This window comes from Sapajus apella, unplaced genomic scaffold (assembly GCF_009761245.1).
Source record: "Sapajus apella isolate SASKATOON/1434 unplaced genomic scaffold, GSC_monkey_1.0 scaffold40, whole genome shotgun sequence".
Lineage (NCBI taxonomy): Eukaryota > Metazoa > Chordata > Mammalia > Primates > Cebidae > Sapajus > Sapajus apella.
Genome location: NW_022436980.1, coordinates 1,092,081 through 1,116,731, shown reverse-complemented (window position 1 = coordinate 1,116,731; position 24,651 = coordinate 1,092,081). Strand labels below are relative to the sequence as shown.

General features: G+C 38.9%; 1 protein-coding gene across 1 annotated transcript in view; it reads right to left on the bottom strand.

The window, feature by feature from the left end:
- The window catches only part of GPR156 (G protein-coupled receptor 156), a 75,831-nt gene extending 51,856 nt beyond the window's left edge, over positions 1-23,975 (bottom strand). The window contains exons 1-2 of the mRNA XM_032298952.1: positions 23,505-23,975; positions 23,166-23,302 (exon numbers count right to left, since the gene is read on the bottom strand). Coding sequence (XP_032154843.1) covers positions 23,166-23,302; positions 23,505-23,600 — 233 coding nt within the window. The 5' untranslated portion in view covers positions 23,601-23,975. The remainder of the gene's footprint in view (positions 1-23,165; positions 23,303-23,504) is intronic.
- Positions 23,976-24,651: the final 676 nt, after the last annotated feature.

The following is a 24,651-nucleotide window of genomic DNA, read 5'->3' as shown; positions in this document are numbered from 1 at the left end:
GAAACAGTTGGATACATGTGAATATCTGTTGTATCAGTCTGCTCAGGCTGCCATAACAAAACACCACTGGCTGGGTGGCTTAAACAACAGAAATTTATTTTCTCACAGTTCCGGAGGCAAAAAGTCCAAGATCCGGGTTTTGTCAAGGGCTGATTTCTGGCGAGGCCTGTTCCTGGTTTGTAGACAGCTGTCCTTTTGCCGTGTCCTCACATAGCCTCTTTGTACACGCAGGGAGAGCAAACTTCGATGTCTCTTCCTCTTATAGACACACAGCCCTACTGAATTACGGCCCCACCATTATAACCTATTTTTTTTTTTTAACATTTCAGGCAAATTTAATATTCTTCTTTGACAAAATTATAGGTTTAGGATACAGAAAGCAAGGATGCCTTCTTCCCTCCCTTCCTCCTTTCCTTTCTTTCTTCCTTGACCCTCTGTATTGTGAGACAAAACAGTGCCAGGAAATATTCAAAGAATAGTCCCTGCCCCAAGGATCTTATAATCTAGGCACTAAAGCAAACAAATAAGCAATTTCATTAAAATAAGTTGTCTTCGATGCAAATTGAAGTTGTGTATATGTCTAAAAGAGAGTCCTAATAGCTCCACGTAGGAAGAAGTCTCTCTTGATGTGCCTTGAATGATATAGTCATCAACATGCCAAAAAGAATTTCTAGGATCATGTAACTGTAACAGTTGAGTAGGAGAAATGAAATACCACAGGCACTAATCTTGATCCAGAGCAGTTTAAAAGTTTTCCTATGACATTTAGGATAGACCAAACAAAAGGCTCAGTAATACTGTGGCCATCTACGTAGAAAATTCTTTTAAGGTAGTGGTGACTTCTGCCTTAAAACACAAAACAAAACAAACTTTTATTTCAAGTTCATTAGTACATGTGCAGGTTTGCTTTACAGGTAAACTTGTGTCAGAGGGGTTTGTTGTTCAGATTACTTTGTCACACAGGTTCCAAGCCTAGGACCTAATAGTTATTTTTTCTAATTCTCTCCCTCCTCCCATCTTTCACCCTCAGGTAGTGTGCAGTGTGTGTTCTCATCTTTAGTTCTCACTTATAAGTGAGAACATGTGCTATTTGGTTTTCTATTCCTGGGTTAGTTTGCTAAGAATAATGGCCTCTAGCTTCATCCATGTTCACACAAAAAATATGACCTCATTCTTTTTTATGGTTGCATAATATTCCATGGTGTATATGTACCACATTTTCTTTATCCAATCTGCCATTGATGGGCATTTAGGTTGATTCCATGTTTTTGATATTGTGAATAGTGCTGCAATGAACATTCATGTACCTGTGTTTTATGGTAGATGATTTATATTCATTTGGGTATACACCCACAAATAGAATTGCTGGGTTGAATAGTGGTTCTGTTTTTAGCTCTTTGAGGAGTCACCACACTGCTTTCCACAATGGTTGAACTAATGTACACTCTTACCAACAGTGTATAAGTGTTCATTTTTCTCTGCAACATTGCCAGCACGTAATTTTTAGACTTTTTAATAATAGCCATTCTAATTGGTGTGAGATGGTATCTCATTGTGGTTTTGATTTGCATTTCCCTCTTTTTTCTTTTTTTCCGTTTGTTTTTTGAGACAGTCTGTTAGCCAGGTTGGAATGCAGTGGTGTAATCTCGGCTCACTGCAATCTCTGCCACCCAGGTTCAAGCGATTCTCCTGCCTCAGCCTCCCGAGTAGGTGGGACTAAAGGCCCCTCCGCCACCACACCCGGCTAACTTTTGTGTTTTTTTTTTTTTCAGTAGAGACGGTGTTTCGCCATCTTGGCCAGGCTGGTCTTGAACTCCTGACCTCATGATCCACCCGCCTTGACCTCCCAAAGTGCTAGGATTACAGGCATGAGCCACTGCACCCAGCCGATTTGGATTTCTCTAATGATCAGTGATATTGAGCTTTTTTTCATATGCCGGTTGGCTGCATGAATGTTTTCTTTTTAAAAGTGTCTATTCATGTTTGTTTCCTACTTTTTAACTTTAAAAATTTTTTTTCTATTGCTGCTGAACAAATTAACTGCCCACTTTTTCATGGGGTTGTTTTTACTTGTAAATTTGTTTAAGTTCCTTACAGATGCTGGATATTAGATCTTTGTCAGATGAATAGTTTGCAAATATTTTTTCCAAGTCTGTAGGTTGTATACCTAATTTAACTTTAATTACCTCTCCAAAGACCCTATCTCCAAAAACAGACACATTGGGGTTTACAGCTTCAACATATGAATTTGAGGGAAACACATTCATTCCATAATGTCTGGTTGTATGTAAAGAAGGTATTTGCAGTCAACTCTTTCTTTTCATTTCAAGAGTCCACTGAAGACATTGTCACTTCCTATTCATAACTCACACAATTGTAGACCCCTGACAGACTGCCTTTAAAAAAAACTATAATCTTGGGCCACAAAAAAACATTTTTAAGTGTACAAATAAAAAATGTATAGCTCAGTAAATCATCACAAAGAAAACATCAAAATTCTACCTCATATTATGCTTTTTACTCTTTCCCTTCTCCCTAAAGGTGAACTACTATATTGACTTTTAATACTATAGCTCAGTTATGCCTGTTTTTTAACTTTATAAATGGGAATCATAATGGATGATACTTTGTGGTTGGCTTTTTTGTTTGATGCTTGAGATTCATACATGTTACTGGGTATAACTATGGCTGCTGTATAATAACCCACTGCAGGAATATACCACAATTTATTTATTCCTTCTACTTCTGATGAACATTTGGGTGATTACAACAATGCTACTATGAATATTTTTATACACTTCTTGGTATAAAAATGGACATATTTCCACTGAGTAGAATTTAGAAGTGGATTTGCTGGCTCTCAAGGTATATGTGTTGTTAATCTGAAAAGACATACCAACTTCTTTTCTAATGTGGCTGTACCAATTTATACTCTTCCCATGAGTAAATTAGAGTTTCATAGTTTCACATCTTTATCTTATCATTATCTTTAAAAATTTAAAGATAAACATACATACCATTGGTATGTATCTCCTAGTAGTTTTAATTAGCATTTCCCCAGCCACATATAACCACAAATCACCTTTCTGTCCCTACAGATTTGTCTATTTTGGTCATTTTATATAAATGGAATCATATGTGGTCTTTGCGACTAGCTTCTTTCACCTAACATAAAGTTTTCAAGTTTCATCCATGAGTCAGTATGTCACTTTAATTGCTGAATAATATTTCATTTTATCAATATAACACATTTCATATATCCATTGAATAGTTGATTGTGTTTGGGTTGTTTCCATTTTAGGGATATTATAAACAATGCTGTTATCAACATTCATGTACAAGTTTTTACATGGACTTATGTTCTCATTTTCTTGAGTCTATACCTAGGAGCTTATTTGCCGAGTCATATGGTAACACTATGTTTAACATTTTGGGAAATTGCCAAACTATTTCCTTAGCTGAGGCACTATGTCACATCCCTGGGAGCAGTGTATGAGGGTTCTAATCTCTCTACAGCCTTACAAACACTTGTTAATTTTTATAACATAGTCAACTTGGAGGACGTAAAGTGGTATCTCATTGTGATTTTTATTTCCTTTAGGGGTAATGATGTGTCTATTGGCCACTCAGATATCTTTTTTGAGATATTTCTATTCAAATTCTTCATCCACTTAAAAATTGGTTTATTTGTCTTTTTATTATTGAGTTGTAGGCATTCTTTATATAATCTTATTGGATATATAATTTGAAAACATTTTCTTCATTCCATAGGTTCTTTTCACTTTCTTGATGGTGTTATCTGAAGCACAAAAATTTTTAATTTTGATGATACCAAATACATTTTTCTTTTGCTTTTTTGTGCTTTTTGGATAAGATTTTTGATGTGCTGCTGGATTTGGTTTGCCAGTATTTTATTGAGGATTTTTGTATCAATGTTCATCAGGAATATTGCTCTGAAATTGTCTTTTTTTTACTGTATCTCTTCCAGGTTTTGTTATCAGGATGATAACTTTATCCACCACGATCAAGTTGGCTTCATCCCTGAGATTCAAGGCTGGTTCAACATTTGCAAATCAATAAATGTAATTCATCACATAAACCACATGATTATCTTGATAGACACTGAAAAGGCCTTTGATAAAGTTCAACATCTCTTCATGTTAAAAACTCTCAATAAGCTAGATATTGAAGAAATATACTTCAAAATAACAAGAGTCATCTATGGCAAACCCACAGCCAGTATCATACTAAATGGGCAAAAGCTGGAAGCATTCCCCCTGAAAACCAGCACAAGACAAGGATGCCTTGTCTCGCCACTCTTATTCAACATAGTATTGGAAGTTCTGGCCAGGGCAATCAGGCAAGAGAAAGAAAGAAACAAGAGAAGAAGTCAAACTGTCTTTGTTTGCAGATGACATAATTCTATTCTAGAAAACCTCATCATCTCAGCCCAAAAACTTCTTAGCTGATAAGCAACTTCAGCAAAGTCTCAGGATACAAAATCAATGTGCAAAAATTGCTAGCATTTCTATAAACCAACAACAGGCAAGCAGAGAGCCAAATCATGAATGAACTCCTATTCACAATTGCTACATAAAGAATAAAATACCTAGGAATACAGTGAACAAGGGAAGTGAAGGACCTCTTCAAGGAGAACTACAAACCACTGCTGAAGAAAATCAGAGAGGACACAAACAAATGGAAGAACATTTCACGCTCATAGATAGGTAGAATCAATATTGTGAAAATGGCCATATTGCCCAAAGTAGTTTATAGATTGAATGCTATTCACATTCAACTACATTGACATTCTTCACAGAATTAGAAAAAACTATTTTAAAATTCATATGGAATCAAAAAAGAGCCCCAATGGCCAAAACAATCCTTAGCAAAAAGAGTAAAGCTGGAGGCATCATGCCGCCTGACATCAAACTATAGTACAAGGCTACAGTAACCAAAACATCATGGTATTGGTACAAAAACAGATACACAGACCAACGGAACAGAATAGAGAGCTCAGAAATAAGACCACATACCTACAAACGTCTGATATTCAACAAACCTGACAAAAACAAGCAGTGAGAAAAGGACACCCTATTTAATAAATGGTGCTGGGAGAACTGACTAGCCATATGCAGAAAATTGAAACTGGATCCCTTCCTTACACTATATACAAAAATTAACTCAGGATGTTTTAAAGACTTAAATGTAAAACCCAAAACTACAAAATCCCTAGAAGAAAATCTAGGCAATACCATTCAGAACACAGGCATGGGCAAAGATTTCATGAAAAAAGTGCCAAAAGCAATTGCAACAAAAACAAAAATTGACAAATGGGACATAATTAAACTAAAGAGCTTCTGCACAGCAAAAGAAACTATCATCAGAGTGAACAGACAACCTACAGAATGGGAGAAAATTTTTGCAATCTATCCATTTGACAAAGGTCTAATAGCCAGAATAGACAAGGAACTTCAACAAATTTACAACAACAACAACAACAACAACAACAAAACATTAAAAAGTGGGCAAAGGACATAAACAGTCACTTCTCAAAAGAAGACATACATGCAGCCAACAAACATAAAAAAAAGTTCAACATCACTGTTTGTAAGAGAAATGCAAATAAAAACCACAATGAGAGATGGATGGATCACTTGAGGTCAGGAGTTTGAGACTAGCCTGGCTAACATGGCAAACCTTGCCTCTACTAAAAATACAAAAATTAGCCAAGCATGGTGGTGCACACCTGTAATTCCAGCTACTCAGGAGGCTGAGGCACAAGAATTGCTTGAACCTAGGTATCACTTGAACCCAGAAGGCAGAGGTTGCAGTAAGCCTGGGTGACAGAGTAAGACAATATCTCAAAAAATACATACATATGTATATACATACATACATTCTATTCTAGAAAACCTCATCATCTCAGCCCAAACATCTCACTCCAGCCTGGGTGACAGAGTAAGACAATATCTCAAAACATAAAAACATACATACATACATAAATCCCACAATGAGATACCATCTCTTGCCAGTCAGAATGGTGATTATTAAAAAGTCAAGAAATGACAGATGTTGGCTACATTGCGGAGAAAAGGAATGCTTTTACACTGTTGGTGGGAATGTAAATTAGTTCAACCATTGTGGAAGGCAATGTGGCAATTTCTCAAAGATCTAGAATCAGAAATACTGTATGACCCAGCAATCTCATTACTGGGTATATACCCAAAGGAATAGAAATCATTCTATTATAAAGATACATGCATGTGTAAGTTCATTGCAGCACTATTCACAATAACAAAGACATTGAATCAACCCAAATGTCCATCAATGATAGACTGGATAAAGAAAATGTGATACATATTTACCATGGAATACCGTGCAGTCATAAGAAGGATGAAGATCATGTCCTTTGCAGGGACATGGATGGAGCTGGAAGCCATTATTCTCAGCAAACTAATGCAGGAACAGAAACCAAAAACTGCATGTTCTCACTTATAAGTGAGAGCTGAATGATGAGAACACATAGACACATAGTGGGGAATAACACATACTGGGGCCTGTCAGGGAAGGTAGAGGGAGGGAGAACATAAGGAAGAATAGCTAATGGATGCTGGGCTTAATACCTAGGTGATGGGTTGATCTGTGCAGCAAACCACCATGGCACATGTTTACCTACGTAACAAACCCACATGTGTACCCTAGAACTTAAAAGTTTAAAAAATTTTTTAATTTGAAAAAAAGAAGAGAACTTCCTCAACCTGATAATGTGCATCTACTAAAAAAATCTATATCTAACATCATTTTTAATAGTAAAAGACCAAATCCTTTCCCATTAGGATCAGAAAGAAGACAAGATGTTCACTGTCACCACTTTTATTCAACATTAGAGGTTTTAGCCAGTGCAATAAGGTATGAAAAATAAATAAAAGTCACCTACTTTTAACAAAAGTAAGAATGAAAATATTTTTACCCACAGATGACCTATCATCTATGTAGAAAATCCAGTGAAACATTTAAAAAGAAGAAACAGGCCAGACGTGGTGGCTCACCCACCCAAAGTGTAATCCCACCACTTTGGGAGGCTGAGATGAAAGGATCACATGAGGCCAGGAGTTAAAGACCAGCCTGAGCAACAGAGTGAGAACTTGTCTCTACAAAAAATTTAAAAATTAGCTGGGCATGGCAGTGCCTACCTTTAGTCTCAGCTACTTAGGAGGCTGAGGTTGGGAGGATTGCCTGAGCCCAGGAGTCTGATGCTGCAGTAAGCCAAGATCACACCACTGTATCCAAAACTGAGTAACAGAGGCAGACCCTATGCCTAAAACAAAACAAAACAACTACTAGAACTAATACATGAGTTTAGCAAGGTTGCAAGATACAAGATCAATGTACAAAACTCAACTGTATTTCCATATCCTAACAACAAACAATTGAAAAAATGAAATTAAAAGTAATACCATTTACAACAGCATCAAACAGATGAAATATTTAGGGATAACCTAACACACAATATGAAATATGTGTACACTGAAAACTTTAAAACATTACTAAGAGGATTAAACAAAATCTAAATAAATGGAGATATATTGTGTTACTGGGTTGGAAGACTCAATATTGTTCCAATGTCACTTCTTCCCTAGTTGATTTGTAGACTCAATTCAATAATAATCACATTTCCTTTCTCTGTATAAATTAAAAAACTGATTCTAAAATTCATATGAAAATATGAAAGGCCTAGAATAGCCAAAACAGCTTTTAAAAAGAATGAAGTTGGAAGGCTAGGACCACCTGATTTCAAGACATATTACAAAACTAACAGTAATACAGACAGTTTGGTATTGAGCAAAGATAGCCATATTCATCAATAGAACAGAACAGACTCCAGAAATAACCCACATGTATATGGTCAACTGATTTTCAGCAAAGGTGCAAAGGCAATTCAGTGGAGAAGGGACAGTCTTTTCAGCAAATAGTGCTGGAACAACTGGATATCCATATACAAAAATGAACTTTGATTTATCTACATGTTATACCATATTAAGAAATTAACTCGAAATGGATCACAGACCTAATAATAAAACCTAAAACTATAAAATTTATAAAAGAAAACATATGAGAAAATATTTGTGACCTTGGAATAAGCAACTATTTCTTAGGTACAATACCAAAAGCATGGTCCATGAAAGAAAACACTGATTAATCAGATGTTGTAATCATTAAGAACATCTACTCTTTCAAAGAGAATCTTAAGAGAATAAGGAAAAAGCCACAGACTGGAATACAATATTTGAAATTGTGTATCTGACTAGGCCCAGTGGCTCATGCCTATAATCTCGGCAATATGGGAGGCCCAAGTGGGTGGATCTGAGGTCAGGAGCTCAAGACCAGCCTGGCCAACATAGTGAAACTCCGTCTCTACTAAAAATACCAAAAAAATGAGCCCAGTGCAGTGGCAGGTACCTGCAATCCCAGCTACTCAGGAGGCTGAGGCAGGAGAATTGTTTGAACCCAGGAGGTAGAAGTTATAGTGAGTTTAGATTGCTCCATTGCACTCCAGCCTGGGAGACAATAGTAAAACTCCATCTAAAAACAAAATAACCTCTAAAAATGCAATACAGTAGTGCTCCCTTATCTGTGGTTTTGCTTTCCAGGGTTTCAGTTACCCGTGGTTGACCATGGCCTGAAAATACTAAGTAGGAAATTCCAGAAATAACCAATTTGTAGGTTTTTAATTGCACACCTTTCTGAGGAGCATGGTGAAATCTCACACTGTTCCACTCTGGCCCACCCAGGACATGAATCTTCCTTTTGTCCAACATATCCACACCATATACACTACCTGCCTGTTGGTCTCTTAGTAGCCATCTTGGTATCAGATTGTCTGTCATGGTATCAAAGCGCTTTGTGTTCAAGTAACTTATTTTGTTGTGGCCCCAAAGTTCAAGAGTAGTGATGCTGACATACTGTTATAATTTGATACAGTTTGGCCCTGTGTCCCCATCCAAATCTCAACTTGAATTACAATCCTCACATGTCAAGGGAGGGACCTGGTGAGAGGTGATTGGATGATAGGTGCAGTTTCTCTCATGCTGTTCTCATGATAGTGAGGGAGTTCTCACAAGATCTGGTTGTTTGATAAGTATCTGGCCCATTTTCCTGCATGCTCTCTCTCTCTCCTGCCACCTTATGAAGATGTGTCTTGCTTCCCCTTTGCCTTTTGCCATGATTGTAAGTTTCCTGAGGACTTCCCAGCCATCCAGACCTGTGAGTCAATTAAACCTCTTTTTCTTTATAAATTAGTCAGTCTCAGGTAGTACCTTTATAGCAGTATAAGAACAGACTAATACATAATTGTTTTATTATTAGTTGTGGTTGCCAATCCCTTATTGTGTCCAATTTATAAATTAAACTTTATTATAGGTATATATGTATAGGGAAAAAAACAGTGTATTTAGGGCTCAGTACTATCCATGGTTTCAGGCATCCACTGGGGGTCTTGGAACGTATCCTCCTCAGATAAGGGGGACTATTGTAATAAGAAAACAATTCAATATTTTAAAATGGGTAAAAGATTTCAACAGATACTTCACCAAAGAAGATATATGGATGACAAATAAGTATATGAAAAGATGTCCAATACCATCAGTCATTAAGGAAATGCAAATTAAAACTACATTAAAATACCAGTACACACTTATTAGAATGGTTAAAATTAAAAAGACTGAGTAAATTGCATGTTGGCACACACTGCCAATGAGAACATAATTTGATTCAACCACTTTATTGTGGAAGACATTCTGGGAGTTTATTTATTTATTTATTCCATGCCTGGCTAATTTTTTTTTATAGAAATAGGGTTTCACTATGTTGCCCAAGTTGGTCTCAAACTCCTGGGCTGACGCAATCTGCCTGCCTTAGTCTTTCAAAGTGCTAGCATTGGAGGTATGAGCCACCAAGCCTGGTTGCGGCAGTTTCTTTAAAGTTTCAACATACACCTATGATGTGATCTGGCCATTCCACTCTTAGGTTTTTACCCAGGAGAAATGAAACTGCATGTCCATACAAAGACTTGTACACCAACGTTCATAGTAGTTTTCTTTGTAATAGCCAAAAACTAGAAATAGCACAAATATCCATTAGCAAGTGAATTGATAAATGAATTGTAGTATATCCATACAATAGAATTCCACTCAACAATTTAAAACATGAATTATTGATACTTGGGAGAACAAAGATGAATCTGAAAATAATTACACTGAGTGAAAGAAGCCAGGCAAAATGACTACATGCTATGCAAATCCCATTCCACAAAACTAGACTAATCTATTGTTAACTAATCTGTAGTGACAGAGAGGAGATCAGTGGTTACCTGTGGATGAATAGGGTTGGTAAAGAGTCAGGAAAGAAGGATTACAAAGGGGAATGTGGAAATTTTTGGGGGTGACAGTTATGTTCACACCTTGATTATGATATTTCACAAGTACATATATATATCAAAACTTATCAAATCATACACTTTAAATATGTATGTTATACACTTTAAATTGTGTGTCAGTTATACCTCAATAAAGCTAGTAAAACTATTATATATTCTTATTTTTCTGAGCAGGTTCTCATGGAGAAAAAAACACACTTACCTAGCGTCCGTTTTCAAAGGGCCTTGCTAGTTGTGCTAAAACCTATCTGATCACTTTGCTTGATACTAATGATTTTTTTTTTTTTCTTTAGTAGAGGCAGGTTTTCACCATGTTGGCCAGGCTGGTCTCAAACTTCTGACCTCACGTGATCCACCCACTTCAGCCTCCCAAAGTGCTGGGATCACAGGTGTAAGCCACCATGCCCAGCCAATACTAATGATTGATATGGGAGAATGTTTTCTTTTTCCTAGATTCCTCATACAGCTTGATAAGGGCCATAATAACTTAACTCTTAGAACAATGCAAATATTTCAGGCCCAAAGGGAAGCACATCTGGTGCCTCCTCTGAAATGCACCAGGGCATTGTTGTAAGTTCTGCATAAAGCTAAACTTGTTCAATTAAAGAACTATCTTTTATTCTGAGACCTTATTTCAATATCACTTGTGATAATGATTATAGATGGTAGCTGTTATTTACATATTGCTACTTCTCATGATTAAAGGTGGCATTTCCACAGCAGTGAAATCAAGAAGGTAGAGTAACAAGAATTGTATAGGATATGAGCTTTTACCTTACATGCAAGTTAACAAGTTGGCTTGGTAATGCTTGATGGATATTAGCTAAAGACATGAGACTCTTGGGTCAGAGAAAAAACACTTGATTACTCATGACAAAAGTAGTAATCAGAACTTAATCTTGTACTTTTACTAGTTCCATGCCCCACATTTCAAGAGGGCAATGAAAGTCCCATAATAGATGTTTGCACACAAACCGTGGGCTACCATTTAAGGAGAAGAATCCTGAGCCTGGTAAATCCATTGCTTTTATAGTGAGTTGTAACAAGCCTGTTCTTTCTCTAAGGGAAGATGTTACCTGATCCCTCAAGGTTGCTCATTGCAAACACAACCCTGAGAAATGTCCTGGATAAAGAGCAGTCAGAGCCTTGCTTCTTGGCATACCTAGCAAGAGTGTACATAGCTGCTCAAGGCCCCTCTTAGGTTTCCCTCCAACACTGGGGACTGTGCATGGAGGCACCTGCCACTTCTGCCTGCACCCTGGGCTAGTCTGAGAGTCAAAGACACAGACACTGTTGAATGGCTGAAATATGTGTTCTCACCACAACTTCCTTCCTAGTTAGGGTCCTAATGCAGGCCCTCTGGGCTGCACCTGGCAGAGTAGAGTTACATACTTTCAGGTACCCTGCTGAGTTTGTCTTCTCTGCTTTCAGAAATTCCAACATTCTACACGAGTCATGGTTCTCAGTATATTATTGCTATACCCTCTCAGAATCTCTCTGACTCCCCAGGTTTCACATAGTTTTACATTATTGTAAAAGGCCTCAAGATTTTCATGCTTTGGAGAAGAGTTACACACATCTTTTCTTTATTCTTGCATTCCTGAAAGCCTTACATTAGCATCCAAGTGAGGTTTATCTATCACTATCAACAGTAAATATTTAGTGAACTAAACACCCACGGTGCTCAAGATACTGTATCAAATATGATTTAAGGGTTCCTAGGAGCTTCAACATGCATCACCTGGGTGCAAAAACATGAGGAAACCAGAAAGTACATTCGGGTGGGGTTTTCCTCAATAGCATTTTAAAAATAATACCTAGCTGCAGTGATAGGAGCTGTGCTGCTTTCATATTGATTCTCCTTGTGGTTTGAGTAATTGGAGCTGAAGGGAAGGTGACTGGGAATAAAGGAAAGCAGCACTGATTGTTTTGGCTAAAAGAAAGTTTTCACACTGTCATGCACTATTAGAATTTCTGGGATCTTCTTTATAGTCACTGGGTTTGATGGTTATTGGCCAAGAAGGAAGAAGGCGAACTAGTCAGGCCTAGAATAATTACCAGCTATACAGCATAATCTGGGGCTAGTGTTTCAGGACCAAGGACTGAACGAGACAGAGTGACCAAGAGCAGATCTTGCAAGGCCCTGTCCAAAAAGGCAGCTAAGGTTCACAGAAAGAAAATATTGTATTGATTATCAATTTCAGAGGATTGGGCATAGAGCCAAAATTAGGAGGTATATCATGAGGTCAAAAGCCATTGCTGGCCAAGCACGATGGCTAATGTCTGTAATCCCATCACTTTGGGAGGCCAAGGCAGGCAGATCACTTGAGGCCAGGAGTTCAAGACCAGCCTGGCCAACATGGCAAAACCCTGTCTCTGCCAAAAATATGAAAATTAGCTGGGTGTGGTGGCACATGCATGTTATCCCAGCTACTTGGGAGGCTGAGACAGGAGAATCGCTTGAACCTTGGGAGGCAGAGGTTTTAATGAGCCAAGATCATGCCACTACACTCCAACTTGGGTGACAGAATGAGACCCTGTCTCAAAAACAAAAACAAAAACAAACAAACAAAAAAACACCAAAGCTACCGGTATATAGGAATGGTGCAGGAGGACAGTGCAAAGCAGAAATGAGGTGAAAAGATCTAGAATTGGCCAGGCGCAGTGGCTCACACCTGTAATCCCAGCACTTTGGGAGGCCGAGGCAGGCGGATTGTGAGGTCAGGAGATCAAGACCATCCTGGCCAACATGGTGAAACCCCATCTCTACTAAAAATACAAAAAAATTAGCTGGGCGTGGTGGCACATGCCTGTAATCCCAGCTACTCGGGTGGCTGAGGCAGGGAAATTGCTTGAACCCAGGAGGCAGAGATTGCAGTGAGCTGAGATCACGTCACTGAACTATAGCCTGAGCAACAGTGAGAGACTCTGTCTCAAAAACAAAAAAGGATCTAGAACTATGAACAGGAATGAGGTCCTTCTTGGTTACTGGCTGCCAGATGGAATATGAGTTAGTCAGCAGAAGTTAATAAGGTAGGTTAAAGGTTAATGCATAGGAATAGTTTCTGCACAGTCTTCTGATGCTGTCTGTCCATCCCACAGTCAGGCCTATATCAATATCAGCCCCAGATGAAGTGGTCATGCCCTCCTTTATGCACCTCCTATTACAGATAGTCATGGCTGTCATTACCCATCACAGCTAATGGCACTTACTGGGTTGAGAGAAGCGGGGCTCTGTCTCCCTTACCAGACAATGAGCTCCTTGAGTTTATTCATTTTTGTGTTTCCGTTGTGCCTGGACTGCACACTGTTTCCCAAATGAACAAATTAACTGGCCTAGAATACGGTAGACTATGATGATAAAGGTCAGTTCTTAGAAGATCATTGTTTTCATTCTTTAACTGTTTAAGATAGCGTCAACTTTACGTAAAAATTGTGCCCTAGGTAAGCAGTTGCTTTCCGCTGTTCTCTTTCTTGGTGATTGCTCCCTCTAGAAGCCCAAAGCATGACATCCAGAGGCCCGGATTCTCATCCCTCCTGGTTGTGGCCTTTCATTCTCAACTATCCTTTCAATCTAAGTATGCCAGGTAAAGCTGTCTGCTTTTGATGGACTATCGGCCACAGAGTTCTATACTTTTAGAAGGCCTTCTCATAGATTCTTACAAATGTACCTATTGTTTCAATAAATATTTATTGAATTGGCCAGCAATGTTTCAGATACTAACTGCTGAGTAAGTATTTGCCAAGAACAAAGTATGCAAAAATCACTTCCCTCATGGACTTTGGTTTCCTGGAGGGAGAACAGGCAAGACATAAAATAAATTGTAAAATATTTGGGATGTTAGTGATCAGAGAAGAAAAGTAAAACAGGGACAGTGAATGGGGACTGTCAGAGTGGTAACTGCTATTCAAGATAGTTTGACCAAGGAAGGCCTCACTGAGGAGGTAACATTTAAAAATAGACTGGAAAGGCATAAGGAAAAAGCCACTAGGTAAAAACCATTCCAGGCAGAAGGAACAAATAATGCAATGGCCAGGGACGGGAACATCTGTAGTGTTCAAGGAAAAGCAAGGAGACCAGTGTGACTAGAGCAGAGTAGATTAGGTAGAGAGTGGGAGTAGATAAGGTTAGCAAGGTAATGGGGGCCAGATCATGTGAGGTCGTATAGGACAGTATAATGACTTGGGCTTTTATTCTGTTATGAGGCGCCATTGCAGGAATGGGAGCTGTGAATGACATACCTTGACTTATATCTAACAGGAAATCTAGCTGCTGCATTGAGAATAGACCTTTAAATTTTAAAAGAGATACCTGTGGCACTACCTTAAATAGAGTCATGCTCCTTGGAGTGCCTCAATTCATGTACATAAATGGGTAAGAGTGGAATTTTAGAAACCCTGGAAATGTGTTTGTTTCTCCTCTGCTCATGCCTGGTGGGTAAGCACCAACACCATCTCTTCCTAAGCTAGGGCTCCCGAGGACAGCACCGTGCACGTGGATTCTTCTTATCCTCTGCGTTCTTTGCCACAGGGATGCTATAAGTTGGCAAGACGCAGTAAAGTCTGCCTCAAGGGGCAGTGCCTTTCTTTATCTAAAGCCAAGAGAAATTTGGTTCTGCAAGTAACAAATGATTACTGCTGATGACACTCTTTGTACACACTTGAATAGAGTGTGGACCACAAAATAAAAACTGGAGCAAAAAAGGACTATCAAATATTACTGACTAAAGATTGGAAAGGAGGAAAACACATTACTTACACATACAATTCTTGATTGTATGAGAACACAACTTATGTGTATGTAAGTTGTACACTTGATTGTATGTGTAGAGAATTTAAAAAGTGTTCATATAAATTATTTAGACTTAAAAAGAGACAATTTCAGGAAGATGATAGTGGCAGTAGTAGTACAGGTTTTAGATATTCCTGAATCTCCACATAAAAACAGAGCAACTAGGTAGAAGACACAAAACTCACAGGTGACAAAATAAAATCCATTTACAAGAAAATCAGGATGATGCTGGTCTCCTGGAACAAGTTAGAAAGGAGTACCTCCTTTTCAATTGTTTGGAATAGTTTCAGAAGAAATGGTACCAGCTCCTTGCACCTCTAGAATTCAGCCGTAAATTTGTTTGGTCCTGGGCTTTTTTTGTTTGGTAGGCTATTTGTTACTACTTCAATTTCAGAATTCATTACTGGTCTATTCAGGGATTCAATTTCTTCCTGGTTCAGTCTTGGGAAAGTGTTTGTGCCCAGGAATTGAGCCATTTCTTCTAGATTTTCTAGTTTATGTTCATAGAGGTGTTTATAGCATTCTCTGATGGTTGTATTTCTGTGAGGTCAGTGGTGATATCACCCTTATCATTTTTCATTGTGCCTATTTGATTCTTCTCTCTTTTCTTATTAGTTTAGGTAGCAGTGTATTTTATTATTTTTTTCCAAAAAACCAGCTCCTGAATTTGTTGATTTTTTAAAAATATTTTTGTGTCTCTATCTCCTTCAGTTCCCCTGCGATAATGGTTATTTCTTGTCTTCTGCTAGCTTTGGGATTTGTTTGCTCTTGGTTCTCTAGTTCTTTTAGTTGTCATGTTAGGTTGTTGATTTGAGATCTTTCTAGCTTTTTGATGTGGACATTTAGTGCTACAAATTTCCTTCAACACAGCTTTAGCTGTGTCCCAGAGATTCTGGTACATTGTCTCTTTGTTCTCATTAGTTTTAATGAACTTCTTGATTTCTGCCTTAATTTCACTATTTACCCAGGAGTCATTCAGTAGCAGGTCGTTCATGCAGCTGTGTGATTTTGAGTGAATTTCTTAATCTTGAGTTATAATTTGATTTTATTGTGGTCAGAGATATGTTTGCTATTATTTCAGTTCTTTTGCATTGCTGAGGAGCATTTTACTTCTGATTATATGTCCAATTTTAGAGTGCCACGTGGGGATGAGAAGAATGTATATTCTGTTGTTTTTGGGTGGAAAGTTCTGTAGATTTCTATCAGGTCCACTTGATTCAGGGCTTTGTTCAGGTCCTGAATATCTTTGTTAATTTTCTGTCTCAATGATCTGTCTAATATTGTCAGTGGAGTATTAAAGTCTTTCACTATTATTGTGTGAGAGTCTAAGTCTCTTTGTAGGTCCCTAAGAACTTGCTTTATGAATCTGGTTGTTCCTGTATTGGGTACATATATATTTAGGATAGTTAGCTCTTCTCACTGAATTGAGCCCTTTACCACTATGTACTGCCCCTGCCTTTTTTATCTTTGTTGGTTTAAAGCCTATTTTGTCAGAAACTTGGACTGCAACCCTTGCTTTTTTCTGTTTTCCATTTGCTTGGTAAATTTTTTTCCATTCCTTTATTTTGAACCTACGTGTGTCTCTGCACTTGAGATAGGTCTCCTGAAGATAGCCTCTGGGTCTTTGCTGATGCTGTTGGGTCTTTGTTCTTTAGCTGGCTTGCCATTCTGAGTCTTTTAATTGGGGCATTTAGCCCATTTACATTTAAGGTTAGTATTGTTATGTGTGAATTTGATCCTGTCATCATGATGCTAGCTGCTTATTTTGCCAACTTGTTTATGTGATTGCTTCAAAGTGTCACTGGTCTGGGTACTCAAGTGAGTTTCTGTAGTGGCTGGTAAGATTTTCCTTTCCATATTTAGTAATTCCTTCAGGAGTACTTGTAGGGCAGTCCAGGTTGTGACAAATTCCCTCAGCATTTGCTTGTCTGAAAAGGATCTTATTTCTACTTCACTTATGAAGCTTAATTTGGCCTGATATCAAATTCTGGGTTGGAAATTCCTTTCTTTAAGAATGTTGAATATTGGCCTCTAGTCTCTTTGGCTTGTCGGATTTCTGCTGAGAGGTCCACTGTTAGTCTGATGGGCTTCCCTTTGTAGATGACCTGGCCTCTCTGGCTGCCATTAACATTTTTTTTTTCATTTTGACCTTGAATAATCTAATGATTATGTGTTTTGTGGTTGATCTTCTTGTGGAGTATCTTACTGGGGTTCTCTGCATTTCCTGAATTTGAATGTTGGCCTGTCTTTCTAGGTTGGTAAAGTTCTTCTGGATAACATCCTGAAGCGTGTTTTCCAACTTGGTTCCATTCTCCCCATCTCTTTCAGGTACCCCAATCACTTGTAGGTCTGGTCTTTTTATACAATCCCGTATTTCTTGGAGGTTTTGTTTTGTTTTGTTTGTTTGTTTTCATACTTTTTTCTCTATTCTTGTCTGTCTTATTTCAGAAATACAGTCTTCAAGCTCTGAGATTCTTTCTGCTGCTTGTTCCACTCGGCTATTGATATTTGTGATTGTATTGTGAATTTCTTCTGTTGTGTTTTTCAGCTCCATTGGGTGTTTTATATTCCTCTCTAAACTGGCTATTCTGGTTATCAGCTCCTGCAATGTTTTATCATGATTCTTAGCTTCTTTGCATTGTGTTAGAACATGCTCCTTTAGCTCAGCAAAGTTTGTTATTACCCATCTTCTGAAGACTACTTCTGTCAATCTGGCCATCTCAGCCTCAGCCCAGTTCTGTGCCCTTGCTGGAGATGTATTGCAATCATTTCGAGGAGAGGAGGCGCTCTGGCTTTTTGAGTTTTCGGCACTTTTGCATTGATTCTTTCTCATCTTTGTGGGCTTATCTACCACCTTCCATCTTGGAGATTGCTGACCTTTGAATGGGGTTTTTGTGGGGTCTTTTTTATGTTGCTGTTGCTGCTTTCTGTTTTTCTTTTAACAGTCAGGCTCCTCTTCTGCAGGGCTACTGTGGTTTGCTGGGCGTCCACTCCAGACCTTAATCACCTGGGTCCATCCTGCACCTGGAGGTATCACCAGTGGAGGCTGCAAAACAGCAAAGATGGCTGCCTGCTCTTTTCTCTGGAAGCTCTGTCCCAGAGGGGCACCAACCTGATGCCGGCCTGAACACTCTTGTAAGAGATATCTGGAGACTGCTTTGGGAAGTCTCAACCCAGTCAAGAGGAATAGGATCAGGGACCCACTTAAAGAGGCAGTCTGGCTGCCCCTTGGGGGATTAGGTGCACTGTGCTGGGGGGATCCCTTTTTGTGCAGACTGACCAGACTCTCCAGAGCCAGCAGGCAGGAAAGGCTAAGTTGGCTGAACTACATAGACTGTGGCCACCCCTTCCTCAAAGGGCTCTGTCCCAGAGAGATCAGACTTCTGTACATAAAACCCTGGCTGGAGTTGCTGAAATTCTCACAGAGAGGCCCTGCCCAGTGAGGAGGAATGGATCAGGTCCTACTTAAAGAAGCAGTCTGGCCACGATCTGCTACAGCAGCTGTGCTGCGCTGTGGGAAGGAAGTTATCTTCTATTCTTAGTTTGTTGAGACTTTATCAGAAATGCATGTTGAAATTTGTCAAATTTTTTTCCATATCTTCTGAGATAATAATATAGTTTTCTTTTTTAGCTGGTAAATGTGATAAGTTATTGATCAATCTTTGGATGTTAAACAAACCTTGTATCCCAGAGACAAACCTCACATTGTCATGATGATGCATTTTCTTTTTAACATTTGGTCATACTCAATTTGTTAAAATTTGGTTTAAAATTTTGAATCCATGTTTATGAGACATATTAGCCTATAGTTTGCTTTTCTTCTTCTTCTAATGTCTGTTCAATTTTGATATCAGGGTAATGCTGTCCTCATAGAATTAGTTGGGAATTACTTTTTTATTTTCAGTTTTTTAGAAGAGTTTAAGTTGAACTTGTAATATTTCTAAAGCACAGCTTAGCTGGATGCCTGTGGCTCAGGTTCTTACCTAAGAACACAGTCAAGGTGTCACCTGCTTCAGTTCACTGACATGGCTGTTAGTAAGCCCCAGGCACTTGCTGGCTACAGGCTGGAAACATCAGTTCCTTGCCAATGTGGGTCTCCTTACAGGGCAGCTCATAACATAACAGCTAGTCTCCCACAGAGTGAGTTTGTGAGACAATGAGAGAGATTCAAGATGGAAGCCACAGTTTTTGTGACCTAATGCGAAAAGTGACATCTCATTAATAAGGAAGTCAATATGTTCAGCCCATTCTCAAGGAGAGAGGATTTCATAGGAGTGTGACTACAAGGAGGTAGGAAGCACTGAAGAACATCTTAGAGGCTGCCTACCATAGTTGTTTACAACATCACCTTATTCACCCTCATGTCTGTAGAAGCTATGGTGATGTCACCTCTCCCATTCCTTATTTGGGTAATTGTATCTTTCTCTTTTTTTATTTTCTGACCACTTTGGCTAGACATTGATTAGCTTTACTCATCTTCACAGTCAGCTTTTAGTTTTACTGACTTTTTTCCTATTGTTTTTCTGTTTTCTATTTTATTTTCTACTCTGATCTTTATTATTTCCTTTCTTCTACTTACTTTGGGTCTCATTTGTTTTCTTTTCTGTTTGTAAGGTGGAAGCTGAGATCATGGATTTGAGACCTTTATTCTTTTCCAATATAGAATTTAGTGCTATAAATTTCCCCCTAAGTACTGCTTTAGTGGCATCCAATAAATCTTAGATTGTATTTTCATTTTAATTCTGCTAAATATTTTCTAGTTTTCCTTTTCTTTTTTGATCATAATTTTAAAGTGTTCTATTTAGTTTCTAAATATTTCAGGATTTTTCCAGAGATCTTTCTGTTATTGATTTCCATTTTAATTCCATTGTCAGAAAACATACTTTATATGACTTGAAGCCTTTAAAAGTTTTTGTTTGTTTGTTTGATTTTTGGGACAGAGTCTTGCTCTGTCGCCCAGGCTGGAGTGCAATGGCATGATCTTGGCTCACTACAACCTCTGCCACCCAGGTTCTCCTGCCTCAGCCTCCCAAGTAGCTGGAATTACAGGTGCATGCCACCACACCTGTCTAAGTTTTGTAGTTTTAGTAGAGACGGGTTTTCACCATGTTGGCCAGGTTGGTCTCAAACTACTGACCTCAGGTGATCTACCTATCTCAGTGTCCCAAAGTGCTGGGATTACAGGTGTGAGCCACCCTACACCCGGCTTGAATCCTTTTAAATTTAATGAGCCTTTTTCTATGGTCCAGAATATGATATATCTTGGTAAATGTTCCATTTATACTTGAAAAGCATATGTATTCTGCTGTTGTTGGGTCAAAGGTAATATAAATGTTAATTGGGTCAAGCTGGTTGATAGTGTTCAAGTTTTCTTTATCTTTACTGGTTTTTGTTGTAGACTACATTCGAAATTTTTATCAAAAATTCAATATCTGCAACTGGATTTAAACATTATTGTATTATTTTTATTGTGTTAAAATATTTTCCTTCCTCTTCTTTCTTGCACGTATACACACATAAATACACACACACACACAGTAACAAATTTAGAGACCACAGAATTGTAATGATATAAAGAATCTGATTGTGATGCTGTATCTGTTAACAAGTGTTATTGTTCAATAAAACACTTTTGAAACTAGGTTATTTTATCTTTCCTTGTCTGACCTTGTAAGCCACTTAATTGCAAAACGTGTTTCTATTCACAGTGCCTCTTAATATTTTATTCTTTATGCCAAGTTATGCTCCCACTGCAAACAAAACAGGTAGCAAAATCTTTAACAGAATGAAAGAAACAGACGGGTTTCTAGAATAATGCTGTTTACAGGTGTTCCTGTTTTAACAGGATATATAAATGCTTGATAAACCTTGTATTCTGAAAAATTATATGTAAAAATAATCGGTGATGGGAAAAATAGGATGGGGTCATAACACTCAAAAGTTAACTTTGTAACAGGAATATTAATAAAATATTAATTCTTCCAGCTAAAACACTACCACCCAGTAAACGTCCACTATCGTTTGTACTCAGGATCAAACTTCTACAGTCTTAAATCTTAAGACAGGTCCTCAGGGGCATTCACCTCCAATAGATAACATTGTCAAAACATTAAAAATCTGCTCTGGATCTGTGATTTCTGAAACAATCAACTGAAGTTTTTAAACATAAGACAAATGTCTTCTCCGCTTCTTCATCTACTCCTACAGCCTCATGTTGTAGAGAAGACACAAGTTCTTGAAGCCATTAAGCCAGGCACTACTTGCCCTAAGGGAAGGAACTGCCAAGCTTAAGGCCTCCTTTATTAGCTCTGAGAAAGCTTGTCCCTGAATGTTTAAACTATTGACGTGCTGGGGGAAAAGTAACGTATGAAACAATGACATAATTTTCTTATTATTACCGTGTAATACCAATTGAGTATTACTTTGCATTATAGAAACATGTTACAGCTGAAAAGACTACTCCATAGTTCTCTAACCTTGAAATGCATGATTTTCCCAGTCATTTTCTTGGCAGCATCCACCAATGGAATTTAAATCTCTTTCCTCCCAGGATCACTGAATGCATATTTACTGAGCACCTATTATATCCCAGAGTCTGTTCTAAATGCTGGAGACACAGTGGTGAGCACAACAGGACAGGCAAAGTCCATGTGTTCACAGACTTCTATTCTGGTAGGGGGTACCAGCAATCAACAAACGGGTAAATCAATAAATATGGTAACACCAGACTATGCTTGCTATCAGGAAAATAAAACAGGGTGATAGGATATGGAATGAAATGAGGGGCTAACCATGGGTAGAGATGCTACTTTAGATAGGATGATCAGGGAAGTTGTCTCTGAAGAGGTGACATTGGAGCCAAGACCTATAAGATGAGAAGGAACTAGTCATGGGAAGATCTGAGAAGGACTTCCAGGCAGAGGGAACAGTAGAGGAACAGTAAGTGCAAAAGCCTTGAGATGGGAGTAAGCATAGTGTGCTTGAGGGAAAGAATGAAAAGTGGCTGAGGCAGTCTCTGGGGTATACTCTAGTTGGAGTGCCACATATCACCACCATTCTGCAGTTGACTCAACAACCAAGTCACTGCTGCTTAACAATTCCATGTCCTCCATGCCTAACATGGCAAAACTGCAAACCAAAATGCAACTGACCGATTCTCATCTGAGTGTCAGATCCACAGGCAATGAAGCATGACACACTTCATCACCACACAGGGTAAGGCTGGAGTGGGGCTGGATGAGTTTGGCCAGTTTGAGGAATTTTTAAATTTCTGATTGTGGGTTCCACCCAGAAGTCAGCTGTGGACTAAGGAGAGGGCTGGAGCAGGGTTTCGCAGGAGGTACCCTGGGACAGCTGTGGTAGGATAAGGGTACAGTGTTGGAGTGGGAGAGATGAGATGGGCCCTGAGGAAGGATGAAATTGCATCCAAGGCAAGATGCTGTAAGTACCTTCAGAAAAAAGTCACCTTTTTGCTTCTTTTGCTAATCCTGGGTGCCATACTCACCTTGATGAGCCGGTGACTTTCCAGTCAGCCAGAATTATCTAGCAAATAACTAGGAAGTAGTGCTTCATTGCTTTTGCAGAAACCCTAACTCACCCACACTGGTTCCACTGTGCTTTCCTCAAGCTTTTGTGTTGCTTTGGAATCCTCTGCATAGTCTTCATTTTAAATATAAATACCTCACCTTCTTGGAAGGATTCTATCTCCATTATAGAGAAGACTCTTCATTCTCTTCTTTGGATACCCTTGCAGTAGTTAGCACAATACTGACCTAGATCTTTCTCCTTCTCAATAGGTGGACTATTTCAGAGGTAACTTCTCATGTGCCTTAGTGCTGTAGTGGGAGACCAGCTAGCAGCTTCTGCTGCCAAAAGATACTAACATTCTGGGTTTCATGATTCAGGCTATATGCAATGAGAAACTGGGCTGCTTACCTGTTCTTCCTGCAGCGAATTGTAAAGGCAAGAAAGAAAAGTATCAGCAGAAGTCCACAGCTGAGAAAAGTCCAAACAATACCCAAGAGGACAGGAGATAATGAAGAGATGGTCTTACTGCTGTGGTGGGAAGATGTCTGAGGACAGAAAAAGAAGAGGCTGTAAGGAATGAAAGATCTTCTATAGGTAAAAAACAAACAGCCCAATCATCACCAATGCTGGGAAACATGTATCCTGCATGAGCAGTTTCTCTTCTCCCTCCCCTCCTTCCTCATCCTCCTTTCCCTCTGCCTCCTCCTCCCCAGCAGCACCAGTGGTACCCTGTGGCTGCTCACTTACAATTGTTGTCTTGCAGAGATCATGAAGGGGTCTCCGATCCAGCTCCTGGCCAGAAAAGCTGTCACACAATTCAGAGCAGTTTATTTCAGGCTCCATGTCACTACATGCCCCTGTTGGTGTGTGCTTATTCACAGTCTTGGTTACCCACTGGTAAGGGATGCAGATCTCTGACTAAAACACAAGAGGAACTCCAATCTTTTCTTCAGAGGCCCCATTTTGGAGCTGGCTCCAGCCTCAGAGTCCAGAGTGAAAACCCATTCAGGTAGAAGCAAAGGGTTATTTTACTAGGCTCCTTCATCAGACATCCTTCACTGGTCACCCTCCAAAATCAGACATCCTTCAACTGGTCCCCTGCTGCCAGCGCATGCCATGTGAGTCAGGAGTGGACAGCTTAGTAACCATCAGGCTACACAAGGTGATGATTCTAGTTAACCACCAGATGGCAGTCACTGTTCCAAGTAACCTCACTGGTTCCTGAAGAAAGGAAAGCAATTAAACCTGTTAAATAAATGTGCACACGCGCACACACACACACATGTAAATGGTTTATTACGGAGGTTTTAAAATAACATCTATTTTAATTAGTTATATTTTATTACACTCTTTATTATATATATTACAAAGGTATTAAATATATTTAAGCAAACATATTTTAAGCCATTATAATAAACAATATTTTTAAAACAAAGATAAAACATATTTAACATTTTCTAGGGATAAAGCTCTGCAGTTTCTCTTCAGATCCTTTTTATGGCCCAGTACTGGAAAGGCCTTAGCTTAGACTTGTGAGGCACATCTTCCTTTCTTCCATACTGGGAAACCCCCTGCCCTCACAAGGTCTTTTTATGCAGCTCATGGCTTAAGTTCTATCTGATCCTGGATGGTGCTGGGTTCAGGTGTCCCATGCTGTCTCCACACATGATCTGTTGGTCACTCTAGCTCTTGTTCTCTCAGTGAGGAACATTCTATGTCCAGTCAGCTGGGGTCACAGAAAGGTACCCAAGCTGTCTGCAAGAGTCTTTGTATTTAAACTGTGAGACTAACAGGAGTGAGATAGACTACTCAGGCAATAGGGAAAGAAACTGGGGAGCTCTAGGAACTCCCGCAGAGTGAGTGACTAGCCAGAGGATGGTGTAATTTCTCTCAG